Source organism: Ambystoma mexicanum, chromosome 1q (assembly GCF_040938575.1).
Source record: "Ambystoma mexicanum isolate Mex_15411 chromosome 1q, UKY_AmexF1_1, whole genome shotgun sequence".
In the NCBI taxonomy this organism is placed as follows: Eukaryota; Metazoa; Chordata; class Amphibia; order Caudata; family Ambystomatidae; genus Ambystoma; species Ambystoma mexicanum.
In genome coordinates this window covers 620314850-620336496 of record NC_090922.1, presented here as the reverse complement: position 1 = coordinate 620336496, position 21647 = coordinate 620314850, and the positions used below count along the sequence as shown (strand labels likewise).

General features: G+C 46.3%; 1 protein-coding gene across 7 annotated transcripts in view; it reads right to left on the bottom strand.

The window, feature by feature from the left end:
• RALGPS2 (Ral GEF with PH domain and SH3 binding motif 2) overlaps nucleotides 1–21647 on the bottom strand; it is a 2782724-nt gene that overhangs the window by 107766 nt on the left and 2653311 nt on the right. For all 7 annotated transcript variants that reach the window (XM_069641167.1, XM_069641168.1, XM_069641166.1 and 4 more), the window contains one exon: nucleotides 17492–17584. In XM_069641167.1, coding sequence (XP_069497268.1) covers nucleotides 17492–17584 — 93 coding nt within the window. The remainder of the gene's footprint in view (nucleotides 1–17491; nucleotides 17585–21647) is intronic.

Below are 21647 nucleotides of genomic sequence, written 5' to 3'. Positions count from 1 at the left end.
AAGTATTCCTGGTAGGCTTTTTTTGGCCTCTGCCAAACACACATTTGCTATTTTTTCTTTTAACCAGTGGTTCATTAGCTTTTAGTTGAGGTGGTCGTATGGAGCTAATAATATCCCCTTGAGGATTCAAGGGGGCATTAGCAGCCAAGCAAATTTGTTTTTTCCCCAGAGCAAACTGAGTGGAGATGTTATGGTGTTTTCCAGTGAAATCTGAAAGGGAAACCCCAATGCCTATTGAGGTTCCCTTAACCAGACTCTTTTCCTGAAGACTTTGAATTCGACCCTGCCTATCTATAACTCTTTCTGCTTCCTTGGCCATAATCAATTTTTCTAACAAGCTCGTGTGTAATTTTAATTCAGCCATGATTTTTGGTTGCAGTGATTCTTCCAGACCCATCACACCCCCTGCCCCAGTCTCATTCCTCACACTGAGCCGGAGAAATCTCCCACTCGCCATCCTGGCTGAAAGGGTATTGTGATAGGGCCAGGAGGGAGTTGTTGAGATTATCCTGGACCAGGGGAATTAGAGGGGGAGGCTGAGACAACCCTGAATCCTCGTCACCCCCCCCCCGTGGAGACTTGTAGGTGTTTATTTACCTTATCCCGCAGACTAGATTCAGGTACACCGGAATCGATTAACAAAATAGAGCACTCACTCGCAGTTGCGGCTAAAATGGCTGTATCTGTTGGTGTCGGCGGAGAGGGTGGTAAAGGCATGGCTTCAGCCATTTTCATAGTTCCTCTGACTGGTGTAAAAACTAGTGGGGCTGACAAAATGTCCTCGTACATTCGCGACCCAGTTTTCGTTTCCTTCCTCATTTTTGGGCCGGTAAGACTATATGGGTATTTTGCAGACATTGAGCCGGAACAAAGATGCACCTGGCTTTGGGTAGAACTTCACTGTTCCACTTGCCCCAAAAGGATAAAAAGCAAATCCCTGCAAGAGAACCCCTCGCCTACTCGTCTGCGAAGACAGCGAACAGGCTTCTTGCACAGGCATGGCAGTTTCCTGGGAGGGGAGACTGACAGTCACATGAGATTAGAGAACCATGGCTGCCGTGCCCACATTGCTGTCACCAGGATCATTGTCACTTGTTCATGGTGCACTATCCTGTTGAGGAGAGGAATTGGGGGCTGGGGGGTACGTAAGCAAATTTCCCAGGCCATGTTATCCAGAGACAGTTCCCTTTGGAGCTCCTCTGCGGGTACCTGGCATTGGGCATTCTCCAGAGTTGCAAACAAGTCGATTTATCTGGAAAGCCCCATTCTGCAAAGACATTGAGTAGAATGCGCTCTTGCAAGCGCCACAAGTCTCTGCTGAGCATGTCTGCCAGAAAATTGTGTTCCCTGGAACATGTTGTGGGAGAAGGAGCACATCGAGTTTGAGTGCCCACTTCCAGATGTTCTGGGACAGTTTGGATAGCCCTAGAGAGTGAGTGCCCCCCTGTTTGTTCAGGTAGCACACAGCCGTGATACAGTCTGTAAGGACAAGAACTGTCTTCCCTGTAGATGTGCTTGGAAGGCTTTTAGAGCTTTGAACACTGCAAGCAGTTCCAACAGATTAATGTTTTTGGATGCTACTGAAGGGGACCACACGCTATGTGCTTTCTGCGGAAGGAGGTGAGCTCCCCACCCCGACAGAGATGTGTTCGCAGTGAGTGGCCTCTACTGCGGGGATGGTAAAGGTTTTTCCCTGCTGAAGGTTTTCTCTTGACCACCACTGCAGAGAATGAACTAGGGCTTTTGAGACAACCACTAGATCGTCCCACTGGCCTGACACCATTGGCTCAAGAGCCACTCCTGCATGAGATGCAGGCGAGCGTGTGGAACTAGGAAGATGCAGGATGCCATCATCCCCAACAGCTGCATGGCCTTTCATACGGTTGCCCAGTGACTGGCTACATAATGAAAGATATGGAACAGCATGTTTTGAACCCTCTCGTTCGAGAGGAACACAAGCCTGTCTTCTGTCCGAATTAGGGCCCCCAGAAACTGTTCAACTTGGCTGGTGACCAGCGTTGGTTTCTTCTCATTGCTACAGAACCCTAGATTGAAAGAGAGATCTACTGTCCTCTGGTTATTCCTCAGACATGTTCCATACAAGTCTCCGGTGAGCCAGTCGATTTAAGGATACACTGGGATGGACTGCCTGCGCAGGTGAGCCGCTGCTACCGCTAGTACCTTTGTAATCACCCTTGGGGCTAAGGCAATGCCAAAGTGAAGAACCTTGAACTGATAGCGAGTGTCCTCTATCTTGAACCTAAGGTACTTTCTGTGTGCTGGCAACATTGAACTATGAAAGTATGCATCTTTCATGTCCAATGTGGCCAGGTAATCCCCCTGATGCACCAGTGGGATTACTTCCTGAAGAGTTGTCATCCTGAACTTTTGCGGTTTGACATATTTGTTCGCAGGATGCAGATCTGAAACAGGGCGCATGATCAGATCCTTTTTGGGTGCAAGGAAGTATATTGACTAAATACCCTTGTATACCTGAAGATGAGGGACGACTTTGATGGTGCCCTGGATCTCGTCCAACAGGATACGCAGATGGTCTGGTGACAGTTTGCTTCCGGGTGGATGGTGATGGAGTGGCTGGAGGAATTCGATGCAGTCCCCGTGGGCGACGGTCTTGAGTACACACTGATATGATGTGATCTCCTCCCACGCGTGGGTATAACATGTTAGACATCCCCCGACTGTAGAAGTGTGGGAGGGGACCTGTACCGACAAGTCATTTGGAGGTGGAGGTAGGGGAGCCTTGGAAGCAGAGTTTCTACCTCTGCCATTCCCTCGTCGAACACTTCTTTGTTGTGGAGACTGAAAACCACCAGAGGAGAACCTGCCCGGAGGCCCAGTGGGTTCCCCCCTGAACCGTACTGTCCTTGGGAAGAGCAGGAGAAGGACTACCCGTGAAGGAGCCCGCAGGTGTTGAAAAGCCTCGCTGGACCAAGGGCTTGGCCAAAATCTGTTTGAATAATTTTAAGGTCTCGTGCTCCTTCTTGACGGTTTCCAAAGCCTCATTGACTGCCTTACAGAAAAGGGCGGCATCCTCCACAGGTTTATTAATGAGGGAAGCCTGGGTTTCTGGCTTAAACTCTGAATTCTTCAGCCAGGTGTGGCAGAGTCTAGGATGTTCCTAAGAATATTTTGCGTGACTTGCCGTCCATCCGCCACTATGGCTAGAAGTCTGGTGCAAGCAGGTTCCGGAACACCCTGAAGGCTCTTCCTCAATGAGTCCCCACTGTTTGTCACTGTAGCTCGCCAGGAGCGGGGTGGTGGTCGCAATCCGGGTGGACAAGGCATCAGATGTGTTGACACGTTTGCCAAGGGCATACCATGTTTTGCAATCCTTGTCAGGAGGAGATTCCGACAGGGGTAGCGGCACTCCTGCCCTAGTTGTGACGACTGGGGTGTCTGGAACGGCATGGCCCCTTATGTATAGCGGTTCTGAAGGTCCCAGGTGGAACATTATCTCCACTCAGGGATTGACCGCACGAGTAAGCAATGGTGTTAGCAAGGAGGGGGCCATCCGTTTCTTCACTGAGTTCAACAGGGGGATAGGATAGCCTGGCTGATTGGGACCTTTTCTTTAAGGATGTTCTACAAAGTCTGAGTCGGGGACGGCTTCTTGTCTGGTGATTTTAAAACTATCAGCCGCCTTCTTAAGGAGGTTATTAAAAAGCATTTGGCTGTCGATAGGCGACGAGTACCTGGGTTGACTGACAGGAGGAATGTCTCAAAATGTTTTCACAGGTTCAGGGTCATGTGGGGGTGTGGAGTGCCACGTGCCCCGTCATCCATGGGATACCCGGTCTGGGTCTTGATAGGTAGGGTCCGGGCCGGCCTGGCTAGGGTCCTGGAGATAGTATACATCTTGGTTGGGGTGATATGGGTCATCCAGAAAGATATCAACCTGGGGGTCCTGAGGAAGGGATTTCTCCAGGGATGCAAATTGTGACTTCAGAGGGACAGAATCCAAACATGGTTGTGGCCTGCACACCAATTTCTGTAAGGAGTTGTAAAATAATTTAATTTGTTGTCTGAGTGCGGGGGATAAAAATCACAGCTCTGGCACTGGAAGCTGTTCCGATAATATGCAAAAAAACAGTGTCCTTAAGTAGTGTACCCTCCCGTCCCCTGCACACTTTCACTGAGATGAGTTAAACAGCAAGTATGGAAATTGCTGCTTGCATATTTTGTCACATTTCCAATAGCTCTTCAATGATTAGTCTTCATCAAGCTCATCATTTTAACTAATTTTGTGTTGATTAAATAATTTGTTAACTAAACATTGTAGAAAGTGTTTTCTCTATAACTGAATGGTGATGAAGACTAATCATTGAAGGACTTGTAAATGTGACAAAATATGCAAGCAGCATTGCTATACTTACTGTCTGACTGATCTCAGTTAAGAAGGTGTGCAGGGGACGGGAGTGTCCACTACTTGACACTTTTTTTGCATGACTGAGGGACAGGGCAGGAATCAACAGGCCTATGGCGTTTCAAAGTATCAAACTGGCCTGAGAAGTTAATAAACCCGGCCATGTTGTCCATACAAGCCTCATATTTCTCTCTAGTCTGCTCAGAGGAGCCTGAAGCATCAGTAGGAGGAAAGGGCTGGCAGGTGGTGCTGTGTCCTGCTGCAGGGCCCTGCAAAGAGGAGGAGAGGCTGGAGAATAGTCCCCAGGCAAAGAGGATGCCTTCTTGGGGTCCGAAATGTGTAAACTGGCTTAGAAAGCTTCTCCCGAAGCTTCAGGAGTGTTTTTGTCGAATGGAGGCCGTGGATTTAGAGGGAGCGCCTGCTGGAACAGAAGATTTATCACTGTGCGTATGCCGTGATGGTGGTGCGCAGAGGGAGACAAACCGTGAGGTTCAGAACGCCCCGCCGAAGTCTTGGACGGGCCTGCAGGCATAGAAGCTTTTCTCGGCGGATCCGCTGAGGAAAGTTTAAGAGTTGTGTGTTTATGAGCAGATGGTGCCTGTGTGCCCTTGTCGCCGGTGTGACTTCCCCATCGCACTGCCGGTGGCAAGCTTGTCGGGACCCGGGGACAGACACGTGGGAACGCAAGAGTTCCACCGTTAGGTGAACAGCCTCTGAATTGGAGCAGTGGCTGCCGACAGACTCCTCAATGGTGGCGCCGGCGGGGGAGTGACTGGCAGCCTGCATTGCATAGGCCACGCACCGTTTCATGCGCCTGTCTTTCAAGGTCTTAGCCCGAAAAAGTTTGCAGACTCATCAAGAGGGAGGCAATGATTACATCAGCAATGGGTGTCTTTCAAAGGAAATTTGCCACTGCACAGCAGAATTTAAAAGGTGTCCTCTCCATAACAGAGGGAAACAGCAGCCAGACCAAAGATGAGGGAAGAGAAGGGGTAAAGAAAAGGCATTCTCGAGAGAAGTCAATAAGAACAGGTCCTCATTCTCCCTACTTTAAGGCTGGGCCGAAGGGCCAAGGCCGCATGGAAAGCAGTCACCGAACAGTCAAGGCAGGAGCGTCAGCAGGCAGGATCAGGCGTTGAAGTAGTCGGCTAAAGGCAAGCGAACCGAAGAATAGGATCAGCAATATAAACTCTCACGAGCTCTGCATATGTGCAACCAGCTAGCTAGGTGGAAAAAAACTATCTGGTGACCTCGTCGCGTGAAGGATTTTACATACTCTACACATCACATTGGGGATAGTGTTACAGTCATGCCCATGTCAACTCCCCTTTTTGATCTTTGAAAAAAGATCCAATACTCCACGATTACCACTAGATATCGGACATATGCACAGCATGTGGTTCTCACAAGATTCACAAGCATCAGAAATAACTTTACATACCTGTAACCTTTTTGAAATCTTCTGGAACATTTCACCACTAAAACTCTTCCTACATCAGTCCCCTCCCCTCAGAAGAAGCTTTGTGACTTTTGAGCACAAGACCCCATACATCATGGGGATTGGACTTATAAAGTTATGGCATAATTCTTATGAATTGGTTTCATTCTACTGCATCACTACTTACCTTCTTTGTGTTGTCTAAGTTATTGAATGCATTCCTAAGAACCTAAAAGGTAACTATGTATGTTTGACAATTGAGTATTGTGTGATATTACTACCTGCTTATTTCATTTTCTAGTGTATGGGTTTTTGGGCCTATAATAAGTAGTGTTTTTTGTACTTATCTGTCTAAATTGAATTATTCACTGTGTGAACTCATTGTGGACCCTGATCCCATTCAAACACTCCTGAGAATAGCCTGGAGCGCACTCCACGCTTACCTTGATTTTGTTTGGCTAACCTCTCACAGTTCCCCTGTTCACTACAACTAGGGTGGCCTCCTAAAATATGTCCAGCAGGCCAGATTCTATATATCCATCTTAACACTCTCCCTGTCAAAGAAGGGAAAGAAGATTCTGTTAGGCTTGCCTTGGTCACCTGAACCACAAGGCTCTCTGGGGAGGAGTGTGTGGAAAGCTTTGTCAGAAGGAGCCGACCTGCATTGCTTCACCACGTCCCAGTCCACTGTCGAGACCGAAGCAGGTTTAGACAACAACTCAAGGACTGGGGGTCTCACCTGCCAGATTAAAGGGAAGGAGGGTCTCCTTCTGCAACCTTCATCAAAAATGCCGTCAGCTCAAACTGGCCTTTAGGTCTTGAAGGTGCTGACAAACCCAATATTTCAACCACCTTTGACAATAGGAGTTAGGTGTTGAAACAAAACCTTAGGCTTCACGGGAGTTAGTGCAAGGGGCATAACCAACTCGGGAGATATTACCAAGTCAGCTGCAAGATTCAATAATTCTACTTCCTCACTGTAGAATTCCTTTGAAAGTCTCAGACCTCAATGGGTTTGAGCCCAATGGGATACCCCTCTTCATCGTAAATGTCTTCCATTCTAGACATAAATGAACCTATGGGAAGTAGGGCATACTCCCAAGAAATCTGTCGGTGGGGCCATGGAGTGAAAAGCTGGAGCCGGATGAACTACGTCAGAAGACCGAGCAGTGCGGCATAGAGACGGGCCCTCGCCCGTTGGAGCTGTGGCTGGGCTCAAGGGAAAACTGATGGGATCTTCAGCAGAGTCTCTAGCGGCTCGGCCATGTGAGGTGTACTCTGATGGCTCAGAGATCAAAGCAGTTGGCACCTGGGCTTTAAAAAAGTTTTCAAGCATCTTGAGCCTAAAGGCCTACCATTCCTCCCCTATGTAGGATTGAGTGGAAAAGGGTATGTGTGGCACCTGCTTCTCAGAGAAGTACCTGGAGCGGTGATTTCTCTTCTTCGAGGACTGGGTGAGTAAGACCTCTGGTGGTCTTTCCTCTACTTCATATCCTTGTGGACGGAGGGGGGGGTTCTTCAGTTCGGTGCTCCGCACCTGGTGACCTCAAAGGGGTCCATCGGTCACCTTTTCACTAGTGTAAAAAGGTAGAGTTTCACCACCTGCTCAAGGTTTCTGAAGAGCACGTGTACTGGGAGATGGATATCATTGCTGAGGAATCTGTGAGAGGAAGGAATCCATTCAAATATTATGTTGCTGCAAATGTGGAAGTAATGGAAACGCCGTAACAGTGATAGCCTTCATCAGCAGAACATTTTGTTTAAGACTATAATATACTTGAAAAAGATGCAATAAAGGAAGACATTGATGCTGTGAGGGGTGAGAAATGCGGGACGGACAAAAAGGTAAAGTTCTCTCAAGATTTGCCATTTAGTAAAGGAAAATGGGTTGGATAAAATCCTATCTTTACCTATCCTAATAGCGAGGTCCCTGTCTAGCAAACTAAGACTAAAGAAAAATGACCTAATGTCCAAAAAGTCTCTGACCCCTCCCGCTAATACACACAACAAAATAATACAGGAGAATTATGGCTAACTTTAGTTCAACAAAACAGCTCCTCAATTCAAACTTAAAGGTTCTTGCATGCCCTCCTTGTGGAATACTGTGAGTGCAGTTCTGTTTTTAACAAAGTTCCTTTTAAAGCAAACCCAAAAAGTCTCTTTCAAGCATGGTGTCTCTCACTGTGACAAAGCAAAGGACAAGTTACGTCTTACCTTGTAACATTCTTTCGATTGGATGTTCCTCCGATGTATTCCTTATCTTGATAAATTACATCCCAGCTTGCTGGCCTCGGAAATTTTTTAGTAGAGGGCGCTGCGCGTCAACGTCCTTCGAGCTGGTGTCCCTCGACAGCCTCCGTCTCGGCGCCGACGTCATCATGCATACAGACTCGCGCAGCGACCGTTGCTCAGTTCCGTTTTGAAGCTTGAAATTAGTTGTGCATAAATTGGTTATTGACCTTGAAGGAGCGTAAGCTGCAACTACAAAGGAAGTTTTACTGCAGGGATAGTTGGGAGGGGCAATAAGGAATACGTCGGAGGAACATCCCATCGAAAGAATGTTACAAGGTAAGAAGTAACTTGTTCTTCGAAGGGATTGTGTCCTCCGACGTATTCCTTATCTTGATAGACTCCCATAGCAGTGGTGTGAAAGAGGAGGTGGGAGTAAAATTGGAATATTTCCCTTTAAGAATGAAAGGAATGTAACACAGCTTTGCCAAATCTTGTCTCCTGGCTAGAGGAGGAATACAGATTGTAGAATTGTGTAAAGGTATGTGCGGACGACCATGTGGCAGCCGCACATATGTCCCGAATCGGTACCCCTCTTTGGAGAGCCGAAGAGGCTGCGATACCCCTGATTGAATGAGCCCTAAAATGTTGAGGGGGCTCTTTCCCTGCCAATTTGTAACATTCTAGAATGGCTAAAATAATCCATCTTGAAATGGCCTGTTTTGTGATTGGCAATCCTAATTTGTGTCCTGCATAACCTATAAACAGTTGGTCTGCTTGCCTTACCCTAGCAAGTCTGCTGATATAAAAAGTCAAGGCACGCCTTGGATCCAGCCTATGTAGCCTCTTCCTCTTTCCCTGGATGGGGAGGAGGATAGAATGAAGGTAAGGTTTCTTCTGAGCGATGTGGAATTCAGAGACCACCTTCGGGAGGAAATCTGGCTTCACTTGTAAGACAACTTTATCTTTGTGAAAAAATGTATGAGGAGGTTTGCAAGATAGAGCTTGTAATTCACTCACTCTTCTGGCAGATGTTAGAGCCACTAGTAAGACTGGTTTATGGGTGAGAAATCTTAATGAACAAGAATGGAGTGGTTCAAAGGGAGTACCCATCAGAAAATGTAAGACTAGATTTAAGTCCCACAAGGGAACTTGGAACGGCTTTGGGGGATAGACATTAGTTAACCCCTTCAGAAATGGAATTACTAGGGATAATTTGAAATATGATAGCTCCTCCGCAGTGCGCTTAAAGATTGACAGCGCTGCGAGGTAGCCCTTGATCGTACCAACTTGAAAACCTGAATTCAAAATTGCCAAATAGAGCAAAAAAGATAACATTATTGGTGTACCGCATGAAAAGGATTAGATATTCTTCTCTCTCCACCAGTTGCAAAATCTGTTCCAACGGCAGCGGTATAAAGTCTTTGTTGCTGGCCTTCTAGTCGAAAGCAACACCTCCATGGCGTCATCCGGGAAGTCCCAATCCTTGTATCTCAATCTTTCAGAAACCAAGCGTGAAGGTTGAGGGTTCTGATGTCTGGATGGAGAACCTGACCTCCCTTCTGCGAGAGAAGATCCTCTCTTTGTGGATGACGAATTGGAGAAGGTCCGGGTACCACGTTCTCCTGGCCCAGTCCGGGGCAGTTAGGATCAAAGTCTTCCGGAATCTTCTCAACCTCCTGATCATCTGAGGAATGACAGGGACTGGAGGAAACGCATATAGAAGTGGAAACTCCCAGTCTACTATGAACGCGTCCCCGAGAGCTCCTCACAGGGGAAATTCCCTTGAACAAAACTGATCGCACTTCCTGTTGATACTAGTGGCGAACAGATCCACTTGAGGGGTTCCCCAAAGGGCGAAGATCTTTTGAAGGACTTCCTGAGCTAGCTCCCACTCGTGGGAGACTGTGCTCTGCCTGCTCAGAGCGTCCGCTGTCAAGTTCTTCTCTCCGGCTAAGTGAACTGCTGATAGATTCCTTCTTGAAATGCCCAAAACCAGAGCTGCATCGCCTCTCTGCACAGTGGCTGTGATCCTACGCCTCCTCCTTTGTTGAGGTAGTGCATGGCCACTGTGTTGTCTGTCATTATTAGGACATTTTTCCCCTGCACAGATGGCATAAAAGCCTTCAGCGCTAGTCTGATAGCTCTCACCTCCAACAGGTTGATATGTAGTCTGGACTCCGATGGAGACCAACGGCCGCTGATGGTCAAGTCGTTGGCATGGGCTCCCCACCCCGTGAGTGAGGCATCCGTGACTACTGTTATCTCTGGCCATGGTTGCCAAAACTGTTCTCCATTCGAAATGTTCTCCCAACAGGCCCACCACTGAAGGTCTCGACCCACTCTGTCTGGGACCTGAAGGAGATCTGTCATTCTTCCTGAGAATAGGGACCATTGGGTTCTTAGTGCCCACCGGAGGGATCTCAATCTCAGGCGAGCCTCTGGCACTAGGAAGATGCAGGATGCCATGAGGCCTAGCAACCTCAAAAAGTCGAAGGCTGGAAGACGTTGGGCATTTTGAAACCTGGTGACCATCTGCAGAATATCTTGAGCCCTCACCTCTGGTGGTGAGGCTTTCCCCAGGGAAGTGTCCAGGACCACTCCAATGAACTGGATTCTCTGTGATGGTATCATCTGTGACTTCAAGTTGAGGAAGAAGCCCAGTTTGTGAAGGAAGTGGCAGACATAATCTAGCTGTATCTGAGCTTGTTTCGAAGATATTGATCTGATCAATCCAGGTAGGGGTACACGTGGATCCCTTCCCTCCTTAGACTTGCAGCCACTACCGACATTAGCTTGGTGAAGACCCTCGGGCGGAGGTCAGCCCAAACGGCAGAACTCGAAATTGATAGTGAGAGTTGCCAATTGCAAACCTCAGGTATTTCCTGTGTTTGAGATGGATTGGCAAATGGAAATAAGCATCCTGAAGGTCTAGAGATAGCAACCAGTCCTGAAGCTGGAGGGCCTGAAGGATCTGAGAGAGTGTTACCATCTTGAACTTGTCCTTACTGAGGAATTTGTTCAATTCTCTTAAGTCCAAGATGGGTCCCAGTCCTCCGTCCTTTATCGGTACTAGGAAATAGGGGGAATACCAACCCATGTTCCTCTGCGCTGCAGGTACTGGTTCTACGGCACCTTTCTCTAGCAGGTCTAGAATCTCCAGCATAAGGAGCGGATCTGGAAACCTCAAAGAGTTGTTCCCCGGTGGATGACTCTGAGGGGTGTGTAGAAAAGGCAGGCAGTAACCTTGGGCAACTGTTTCCAATGCCCAACCATCTGACGTAATAGCCTGCCATTCTGCCAGATGTTGAGCTAACCTGCCCCCTACTTGTGTCTTGTCAGGGGAGACCTCAGAGGGGTTTAGAAGCAGCTGACGCAGATGCCGAGGGTAAAGTGGCACCTGCTGCTGGGGTTTTTGTACCTTTAACCCGTCCACCACGGGTGAATCGTTTCTGGCCCCTTTGAGCTGGCTGTCCTCTGCCTTTTCCGAATGCAGATTAAAAGCGAAAGGACCTACCCCTCCAGGATGTAACTGAGGGGCGATTCAGAGTCTGTCGGATTGCAGCCCCAAGAGATTTCCCTGCTGCTTTGGATGTTTGTAACTTCTCCAGGCTGTCATCAGCCTTCTTACAAAATAAAGAAGTGCCGTCAAAGGGCATGTTCAAAAGTCTGGCTTGTACATCTGGAGCAAAACCAGACTTCCACAACCACGCAAATCTGCAGATTGTGGTACTTGCCGTCATGGCCCTGCTGATACCGTCAGAAGAATCAATGCCTGTTTGAAGGGACTCTTACATTGCATCTTTTCCATCTTTAATGATGTTTAAAAATGCTTCCCTTTCCTCTCCTTCTGGGAGACAGTCAGCCGCAGATGAAGCACACTAGCAAAGTGTATGGCTGAATCTTGCAAGCGTGCAAGTGGCGTTAATAGATTTAAGCGTCATGCTACATGCCGAAAAGACTTTTTTTGACATAGCATCAAACCTTTTATCATCCCTGTCCTGTGGAATAGTAGAGTATGCAGATCTACTATTTGATGAAGTTGCTGCTTGTACAACCAAACTCTCTGGAATTGGATGTTTGCTCAAGTATTCAAGATCTGAAGCAGATACCCTGTATTTGGCAGATAGTTTCTTGTTAACTGCAGGTATAACATCAGGAGTTTCCCAATCAGCAGAATCTTTCTTTGGAGGGCAGTATGAAAAGGAACAACAGGATCTTCCTGTGGACCTTTAACTAAAATGTCAGTAAGGTCATCCTGCTGAAAAGAAGGTGAAGGTGTAGACCACCCCATGAATTCTATTATTCTATCAGTCAGAACCCTATAAGGGGTCTCAGCATGCTCCCCAGGATCGGGTTTAGCAAACTCTACTTCTGGGGAAGTATCTAAACCACTTGTCTCATGTAAAGAGTCTTGAATATCTTTTAACCTGTTGTGTTCAGAGATAAATTCCTCGGGTATAGGTGTTGTGGTCCTTTGTAAACCAAAAGATCTCTCATGGTCAGAATCCTCCCCTTCCTCATATATAGAGGACAAAGCTCTAAAGTAATCCGACCTAGGATATGGTTTAAAACCCCTTTCTAGGGCAGAGGGGGCAAAGTTGGTTGTCACCGGTTGAGAAAATGTCAAAGTTGTCGACGTGGAAGTCAAAGGCTTTGACAAACCCGAAAAAGGCGTCGATAAAGTTTGGAGAGACCTCGAAGTACTCGAGAGGATCGGAATCCTACTCAGAGTCGTCGAGGTTGTCGACGTCATCCTCGAGGTCATGGTCTAAGTCCTCGACACCTCTACTGTCTGAGATGTAGTGACAGTTGTAGGTCTGTCTTTTATCGGAGTCTACAGTGGCGTTGAAGACGGTGTCGATGCAACCGATTTATGCGTCGACGGACCCTTCAACATAGGCGTCGATGACGCAGATTTATGAGTCGAAGAAACCTTAGACGACGGCGTCGATGACGCAGATTTACTGCCTTTACTCGAGGGTTCATGATGCTCTCGGGTAGTTGCTTTCGCCGGGTGCAGAGACTCGCAGCGTTTTGATTTTTTGGGTCTTTCACCCGGGGTGTCACCTTTAGCCGTCTCCGAGGGGGTCGAGGCTGCTTTCTCGAAGACGCTAATAATTTTCTTACGGAATTCCTCCCACTTAGCTGGAGAGCTGTGTTTGGTGGGGCAGTTGATTCTTTCCGGGGAGACAGAAGACGAAGAAGAGGGAGATCTACGACGCCTCTTCTTTGAGTGTTTCGATCTCGAAGACTGATGGGAACCGCTTCGAGACCTTGAACGGAAATGTTTCCTCTGACGGCCAGGAGACCAATGTCTCGACTCTGCCGAAGAAACTTTCGAGGGTGTAGAAGTTTTAAGAGTCTTACCTCTTTCTAGCTTCGCCTTTCGCTCCTTCAAGGCTTTCGCCGTCATGGACATACTGTCCTCGCATTCCGAACAGTGATGCTCCAATCCCAGGCACCACAAACAGATCCAGTGAGGATCCGTCAACGACATTTTCTTCCCACAATCAACACTTTTTGAAGCCAGACCGTGGGGTCGACAGTTCGGATGAGGAAGCCATCGAATAAAGATGATATCTTCAAAAAATAAGTTTAGTCTTCTTGAAGAAAGAACTGAGCAACATGATTCCGAGGCCCACGAAGTGCGGAAAAATGGAACTGAGCAACGGTCGCTGCGCAAGTCTATTTATACACACAATGACGTCGGCGCCGAGACAGAGGTTGTCGAGGGACACCAGCTCGAAGGAAGTCGACGCGCAGCGCCCTCTACTGAAAAAAATTCCGAGGCCAGCAAGCTGGGATATAATGTATCAAGATAAGGAATACGTCGGAGGACACAATCCCTTTGAATTTATTTTCCACAAATGTTTGTTCACAGTTCAAAACAACTGATGTTTTCCACAATAGCCTTCTTCGAAAGCGAAATGTAAATGGCCTTCTTTCTCAACACAAGATCAAAACCAAAGTAATTGTTCTTTTAGAAATGTTCCACAATTATTAACTTATTTCACCTTCTTCAAACAAACTACTGTTGTCAGGATAGCACAATTCATCAAACACAATATAAGATTAATAGTTCTTTTTTTCAACAAAGGTTTTTTCACCACATCTTTTCAACATAAACACACTTCATTAAACCATCTTCTTGTGCCTGGTATACTGCCTGCCATGACTAATTATTATTTACCTTTCCTGGTATATTCACCTGGCAGGAAGAAAACTCCTACAACTACATTCAGTTTTGATGGTAACATTGATTTCAAGATTCTCCACACTGTCTAAGTCTCACGAAAGGGAAGTTATACCTTTGTTGGTTTACTTTATTTTTCTCACAGCCTTTTGGCTGTTGGCAATGCTGATTCTAAGCATTCCCCAATTGTAATACCCTATGAGGGAATTCACATTACTTCCACTTCTGCTTTACTTCTTTAACCGCTTGGTATTTACAATTAGAACATTTCTGCTTTTTTTCATTCAGTATTCGGTATTCAAAATTATTGGACTTCAACTTTTCTTCAGTCATTGTTCGATATTCACAATTTTGTAGTTTCTGCTTTCTTTACCAGTTCGGTATTCAAAATCATTAATCTTTAATGACTTTGTTACTGAGAGCCCCGGGGTCAGCATTGACATTTAGCCAACTTATCGGTTGTATTCTGCGGCTCAGTCTCGTGGTCCGGTGTTGCAGCGGGTCCTAGTTCTCCTGTCTACCTTCTCTCCTGCGACTGCGAGCCTACAGTAAGTTGCACGTTGGTATGCGGGAGCTCAAACAGCTCCATTGATCTTCCGCAACCATTCTCTTACTGACATGCCGTATGCAGAACATCTCTTCAGCTGGGCCTCTTTTTGACAGGCCACTTACTGCTGCGCGTAATCTGCAATCTGCTTGTTGTGTTCTTCCTGTGGCTGCTCCGGCACCACGGGTCGCTTCAGCTTCATAAGCTACGCCTCCTGCACGGCATTCAACTTCACCTTCCTCTCCTTCCTGCTCTCTCTTCACCTCTGCCTTATTTTGGGATTTAAACATCCAGCTCAGGTGCTTAGGTCTATACCAACTAGACTGCACCTTTTGTTCAAAAGTACTAAATCTTCATTGCATTATGGTTAATGAAGTATATATCAGGTAGTGTAATATTAGTTTGTTCAGTTTTACAATAGGCCAGAGTATTAGGGAGTATAGAGGAATCATGATATAAGGAGGTCCCCGATTCCCCTTGGCATGAATCTCCTCTCACTTGATCCTCCCACAAAATACCACTGCCAGGATCAGAATCAGGTAGTGGCTGCCTTCCCCTGGCCACGTGAGAGGAGGCTCATACCAGGGTACTGGTGATGGCCGCACTAGTTTCATCACAATGCCCTGGTGAATAGTGAAATTTAGATTGTAATTGGAAAGATTAAAGGCCTGTCAGGATAGGCCAATTTTCCATAACACCTGCATTAATGTAAAACTTTGAGGGACTAGTTCTAAAATTGAAATAAAGTATTGATGATTTCTTATGGTTGTATTAGGTTGCACTAAATTGCAGAGTGGGGGGGGGCAATTAAAGTAATAAAAAATAAATTAATACACAAAGAGAAATAAAATGAAGGCCTCACTCCGAGTGACATCACATTAGCAACGCTCTCATGGTGTTAATTTGTTTTAGGGGACATTGTGACGTTATAGCCATATAACAGCATGAATCGGTTAGGCCCAGTACAGACAAAGGATTGTTTCCAAAGAGTGCGAGTGATATGAGTGGCATGATTGGAGGTGTGTTAATGCCCCCTTGGCAGGACTCATGTGACAAGCTAACTGGAAGTTGATATTGAGAAAGGACTAAAGATGAATTAAAGGATGTATTGTACTGGCAGAAGGCAGAATATGTCTGCCGGAAGGGCGATTGACGATTTCCAGAATGATTTTGGATTTAAAATATGTAAAGTGCCTAGTGATCTATAAAGGTGAGGGGTCTGGAGGGCAGGTCAAGTTACAGCAGGCAGATGTACCAGGAGGCTGGTTTTCTTGACTTGCAAGGCAACAATAAAACTGTCTGTTTGTTGTTACCAGAAATTGATGTGTGAACCTGATTTCTCCAACACCACCATCCTGTACAATCAGTAAACAGTACAACAACAGAACAAACGCTGCCCTCCAAAAACACACAAAACCTTCATTCATTGGAAGTCCTAAATTGGAAGTCCTAAATGAGCTTAGACAGATGGATCTCCTACAGAGGTGTCACACCACTAATCCTTTAGTGGTAGGATGACTGACAGTACATTGGCTCTCAAAGGTGTATCTATTTATGAGCCAAACATGTTTTGCATTTTGGAACGTGTTTTGTCTTCTAAATGTTTATTTTAAAAGGTACCAGGGTTTCCAACAAGAGCCAATGGGAATATTCAATATATGTGAATCTTTAAAAAAGCTAATACTGGAAAACCTGGGCACAAATTAACCAATGCCCATAAAATAGAACACACCTCACGTGGAACGTATGCTCACTCTCTTAAAGAGTGGCACAGTCAAAGAATTGGGACTGGCCAACCAGTTTATATGTATTTTTGTAAAGACATAGCTTATGAATCTGAGAAGACTATTTGCTCACAGAAAAAGGCTTCAGAGCCTAAAAGATTTGTTTTCTTTTTAAATCACACACAAACTGGCAGTGATTAGTTGATACCAGCGGTCTCTCATCTGCTACAACACTTAAGTAGGAGTGGTGACATGACCGAGAGAAGCACCCCTTGAAATTCTTTTGCTCCGTACCTGCGACTTTCCTTGAAAGCATGTAGAATTTTGCAAAATGTCTAACTCTGGAGGGAAATCAAGGATCAGGGTAGACTTCTGGCCTAGCAGCCTAGTACATTACTGTGTGTGGACTGTAAAGAGCATTTACTTACCTTGTTCATTATGTTGCTTCATTTGTTAAATTAAATATATTAGCATGCCATATATTATAAACAAAAGTATGCTGTGCAATGCACTGACGTGAAACAAGAACATTTTGGAGATCAAACTACATATTACCTTTTTTGTTAAAGACTAACCAAACATTCACATATATTCCTCATTTTAAGTTTGTGCTCAGTTTATCTCCCTATCCAAACATTATACACTCAGACAGGACATGATACCGATGAACGACCACTTGTCCTATAGAGAAAAAAACTCAGGTAGCAGCACCCTTTACAAAGCAAAGGATCTGGCATGTAGCCACTGAACTTTCCCTTGAGAAGCTATAAGAGATTACAAAAAGCAGGTGTTCCTCATGGACTTGATCTGGAGTTTGCAATTAGCTGTCTCCGGAAGGCACAACAGTAGTGGCTTCAGAGAAGGTATGAGGGATGAAAATGATGAAATGAAAGCATGAAAAACTGCATTCAACATTAGTAAAAGTGAACAAGAGCATGGTAGGGGAGGGAAAGAGTAGTGCCAAAGTACTTACATGTTTCCTCTCAGTAGCTTTTAGAGACTTTGCAGTGTAGTAGAATAGTTGTGTGCCACACAAAGCTGCCCAGTACTTGGTCCAAGAAGCTACCTGCACATAAAGAAAGTTAATCAGGCTACAACCATTTACAGTGTTGCTTCAGTGAATGACTAAGAAAAACAATCAGACTATGGAAGGATAATGGACTACTACACCAGCAAATTTTAAAGACGAGATTCTACATGCACACAAATGCAAGGAAATGCAGTGTGAGCTCAAAACAGGCGCGGGCTGCACCAGTGTAGAAATAACAAATGTTGCTGCAGGCCAGGTTTGTTGAGCTATGCTAGGACATGTATAGGTTGGCACATATGATTTGCAGGTGGTGCTGCTGGTCAGATGGATTTACACTGGTGGAGCCGTGTGTGGTAGCTAGAGCTGAACTATCATGATGTGTTAAAGGTTAGTAGTGTGTTATCCTGGCAGAGCTGAGTGTTCACCTAAGCTGGATCACACAGAATAGAACTATAAGTGCATGTACGGGTCAGGCTGGGGGATATCAATGACCTAACAGGATCGGTGGAGTGAGGGGAGATGGGACACCATAGGCTAAAAAAGGGGATAGGGTGGCGAAATTGTCAACACTGGCGTAACAGGGTCCCGAAGGATACCCCCAAATGGGGTACACACTTAAATGTATGGATGGCTGGGTGTACATGTGTATATATGGTGAATTGTGCGTGCGCTTGCGTTCAGGGGTGCAACAAAACCAACATTTCGGGGGGGGGGCTAACCCTTCAAATGTTGGGAGAGGCACTAACTTCACAGGCAGTGGGGTACGGGCACACTTATTTGTGTGGGGGCATCTAATTTCTTTACACATTTTAATAAGACTATTCTAGTGCAGCTTCAATGTTACAAGTAGTTAACTCTCCCCTTTAAGGTTGAAAGCTCCCATGTATGGACTGCTGTGAGAATTGAGTGGTCTCCCGTTCCCTCTCTACCCTTCCAATCACTCCCCTGGCATGCAAGTACTAAACACACATCACAATTTCAATTGCCTAAAAAATGTGGCATTTGATTGCTGGTTCTAACAGTGAAATTCTTTATGTTAGTAATTGCTAGGCTCTTGTTAACAGCGAAACCCAGGTGCCGTTTGATATATGTGTCCTGTTCTGTCCGGCAACTGCTCTGAATCCCAGTCAACTCAATGGTGTTGCACCACTACTAGTTTGTAATACCTTGATTACTTATTGGTAATCTTCATTACTGCTAGCCCTATTCTATTCTTCCTCGTCCCAGTACGTGTGTATGAGGCACATGGAGGTAATGCCCGATTTGGAATCTTCATTACTCCTAGTCCAACTCTTCCTCATCCCAGTACTTACCTGTGAGGCAAGGAGCCTCATACGTAAGCTCTGGGACAAGGAAGAGGGACATGGAGGTAATTCTGGGCCAAGGAGCTGATTTTGGAGGTTGGGGTGGGAATGAGAGGGGATGTGTGTGTGTGGGAGGGCGGATTGTGCGACATCATAATGGTTGTCCATGTCCAGGCTAAGCAGGCATGATATGTGGTATTAGTGCCCTCAGTTTGGTATGACTTATTTTATAACTGGGCATTTCTGATAAAGCAGTCTTGCTAAGAGTAATTACCTGGCTAGACTGGCATTTGGGTGGTGCCAGACGAGCCGTTTCTTACTGCAGCATTGTATATTTTTCGGGGCATGTGTGATGAAAAGATATGATACAAGTTATTTATAACGTGCCTGTACACAAGTGTTACTAGGCGCGACAAGATAAGGGAGGGAAGATAGAGGGAGGACAAGACAAACGATCTTACTAGGCCTTGTGTCATTCATATCCTGCAGGTGCGAGAACGAGAAGTGCAAAGGGAAAGGGAGGGGGGAAGTGCAAGGGAGAGGGCAGGGAAAAATAGGGCAGCAATGCCCAGAGTAAGTGCAACCAGGACAGCGCGGCTCTGGTTAGTGCAAGGGGAACAAGGGACTGTAGGGTTACAGTTACAGCCCCTAAGTGCGTGGCATGCCCAGAGGCAGTGCAGGGGTGACTGATCAAGAAAGAGTCTGGACTCGGTGAGACTCTGAGGGTAGACAAGTAACCAGTCGGTACAGCAGGCAGGTAGGTCAGGTAGGCCAGCAGGGGAGGGAGAGAGAGAAAGCGGAAAAGAAGAGGAATGTTTTGAACTGCTTCCTGATCTTCAGGTGATCCGGCTCAAATTTCAGACGGGCAGGGAGGCCTTTCCCGAGGGAGGCACCAGCTGAGGAGCGAGATCTACCCCCCACCACACTCTCTGCCTGGAGAAGCGTCTAACCCTTAGAGAGTTGGAGGTAGCTGAGTGAAGGGCTTGAGAAAGCTTGAAAGCTTTGTGGTACAATGCAAAGGTTCTTGAACTTGATCCTTGCAGCAACCGGGAGCCAGTCGAGAGATTTCAGGGCAGGAGAGATACGATCCCTGTGCTTGAGGCCAAGGATAAGTCTTGCAGTCCTGTTCTGGATTAGTTGCAGAGGGCTAAGAGTAGAGTAAGGCAGGTTGTGAAAGGCTGTTGCAGTAGAGCAGCCTAGAGAGAACCAGGGCTCTGGAGACAGTGAGCTTCTGGGTGAAAGTGAGAAAAGGAAGAGTCCGTTTGAGGAGGAGCAGCTGGTAGTGGGAGTTCTTTGCGACATCCGAAATGTGAGGAGAGAAAGAGAGAGTGGAGTCAAAGATGCAATGTTTTTTGCCTAGCAGGAAGGCGAAGTAAGAGGGCCCAAGGTGGGCAGCCAGGGTGCGAGAGGGAAAGCAGGGACAGTGGTACCAATGAGAAGGATCACCATTTTACTGGCATTAATCGCGGATAGACAGTCAGGAATGAGAGAGGGGAGAGGAGTCTGAGGGGAGCCTGAAGGAAAGCTGAGTGTCATCCGCATAAGAGGAGAAGGTAGATTTAAGGTAGGCAAAAGTGGCCAAGGAGAGGTTGAAATACCAGGGTGAGAGGATGGAGCACTGGGGAACACCACAGGTATAGAGAGATGTGGTAGAGATAAAGGGACCAAGTTGCAACTGGGAGGGGCGGTCCAAGAGGAAGGAGGTCAGCCACTCAAGGACCGATCTGTGATGCCCAGGTTCTCAGGGAGTCGATTGATCAGGATGGCGTGGTTGAATGTGTCAAAAGCAGAGGAAATATCAAGGAGGATGAGGACAGAAGGAATGCTAAGATCAAGGTTAGAGAGCAGATCTTCAGGGGTGTTCAAGAGAAAGGTTTCCATGCCTCTGGCAGATCTGAAGCCAGACGGATGGTCATGGAAATAACCAACAGATTCAGTGTGAAGAGTAAGCTGGGAGATGGCCAGTTTTTTCCAACAGTTTGCCCAGGAAAGGCGTAATGGAGATTGGGCGATCGTTTACCGGGCAGGCAGAAAAGGCAGACAGGTTCTTGAGGAGTGGGTGCACAAGGGAGTGCTTAAGGGGAGAGGGAGAGGAAGAGGAGATGGGAGGACAGGATGTCCCGAGTCTTAGCGGAGAAGTGAGAGAACAGAGCCATACAGAGGGCCTGGGAGGGAACAGGAGAGGTAAAGACCGCAACAGGATTGACCAGTTACTTGCATATTTTAAAGAGTTTGGCAGTGTTGTTAGAGGCCACAGAGACGCAAGCTTGAATGTGTGTTTTCTTCTTGGTAAGTGTTATTGCTTTGACTGGTATTTTGGTGCAACCAGTCTAGGTATGTCTAAATGTGGCCTGGCATGCTTTACCGTAATGTCATTACAGGTCTACACTGGTCTACATTGTGCAGTGAGTTGGACATGTTTTCATTGTGGCATGGCATGGCATTTTTAATAGCAAAGCATTAATGTTCCTGTGCACTGTTAGTGACTTGCATGTATTGGATTAGTGTTACCCTACAAAACCATTGCAAACACACTGGCTTTTTAGCCAATTTTTCTCAGAATGTGTGCTGTATATTGCATTAAAATACATATTTATATATTTCTCCTAGTGCTGTGTGCGGCATACCCCTTCAACAGCATATTTGGGTGTATTGCGCAAACTTGATAATCTAGGCCGGCCCAGAGGGAGGCGCAATCAGTGATTTTTATGTTTCAGTGTTTTTTCTTATCACAAAATATCAATAACATCTTCTGTAAAAAATAAAATAAAAGTAATAGTGTTTAATTACAGTGC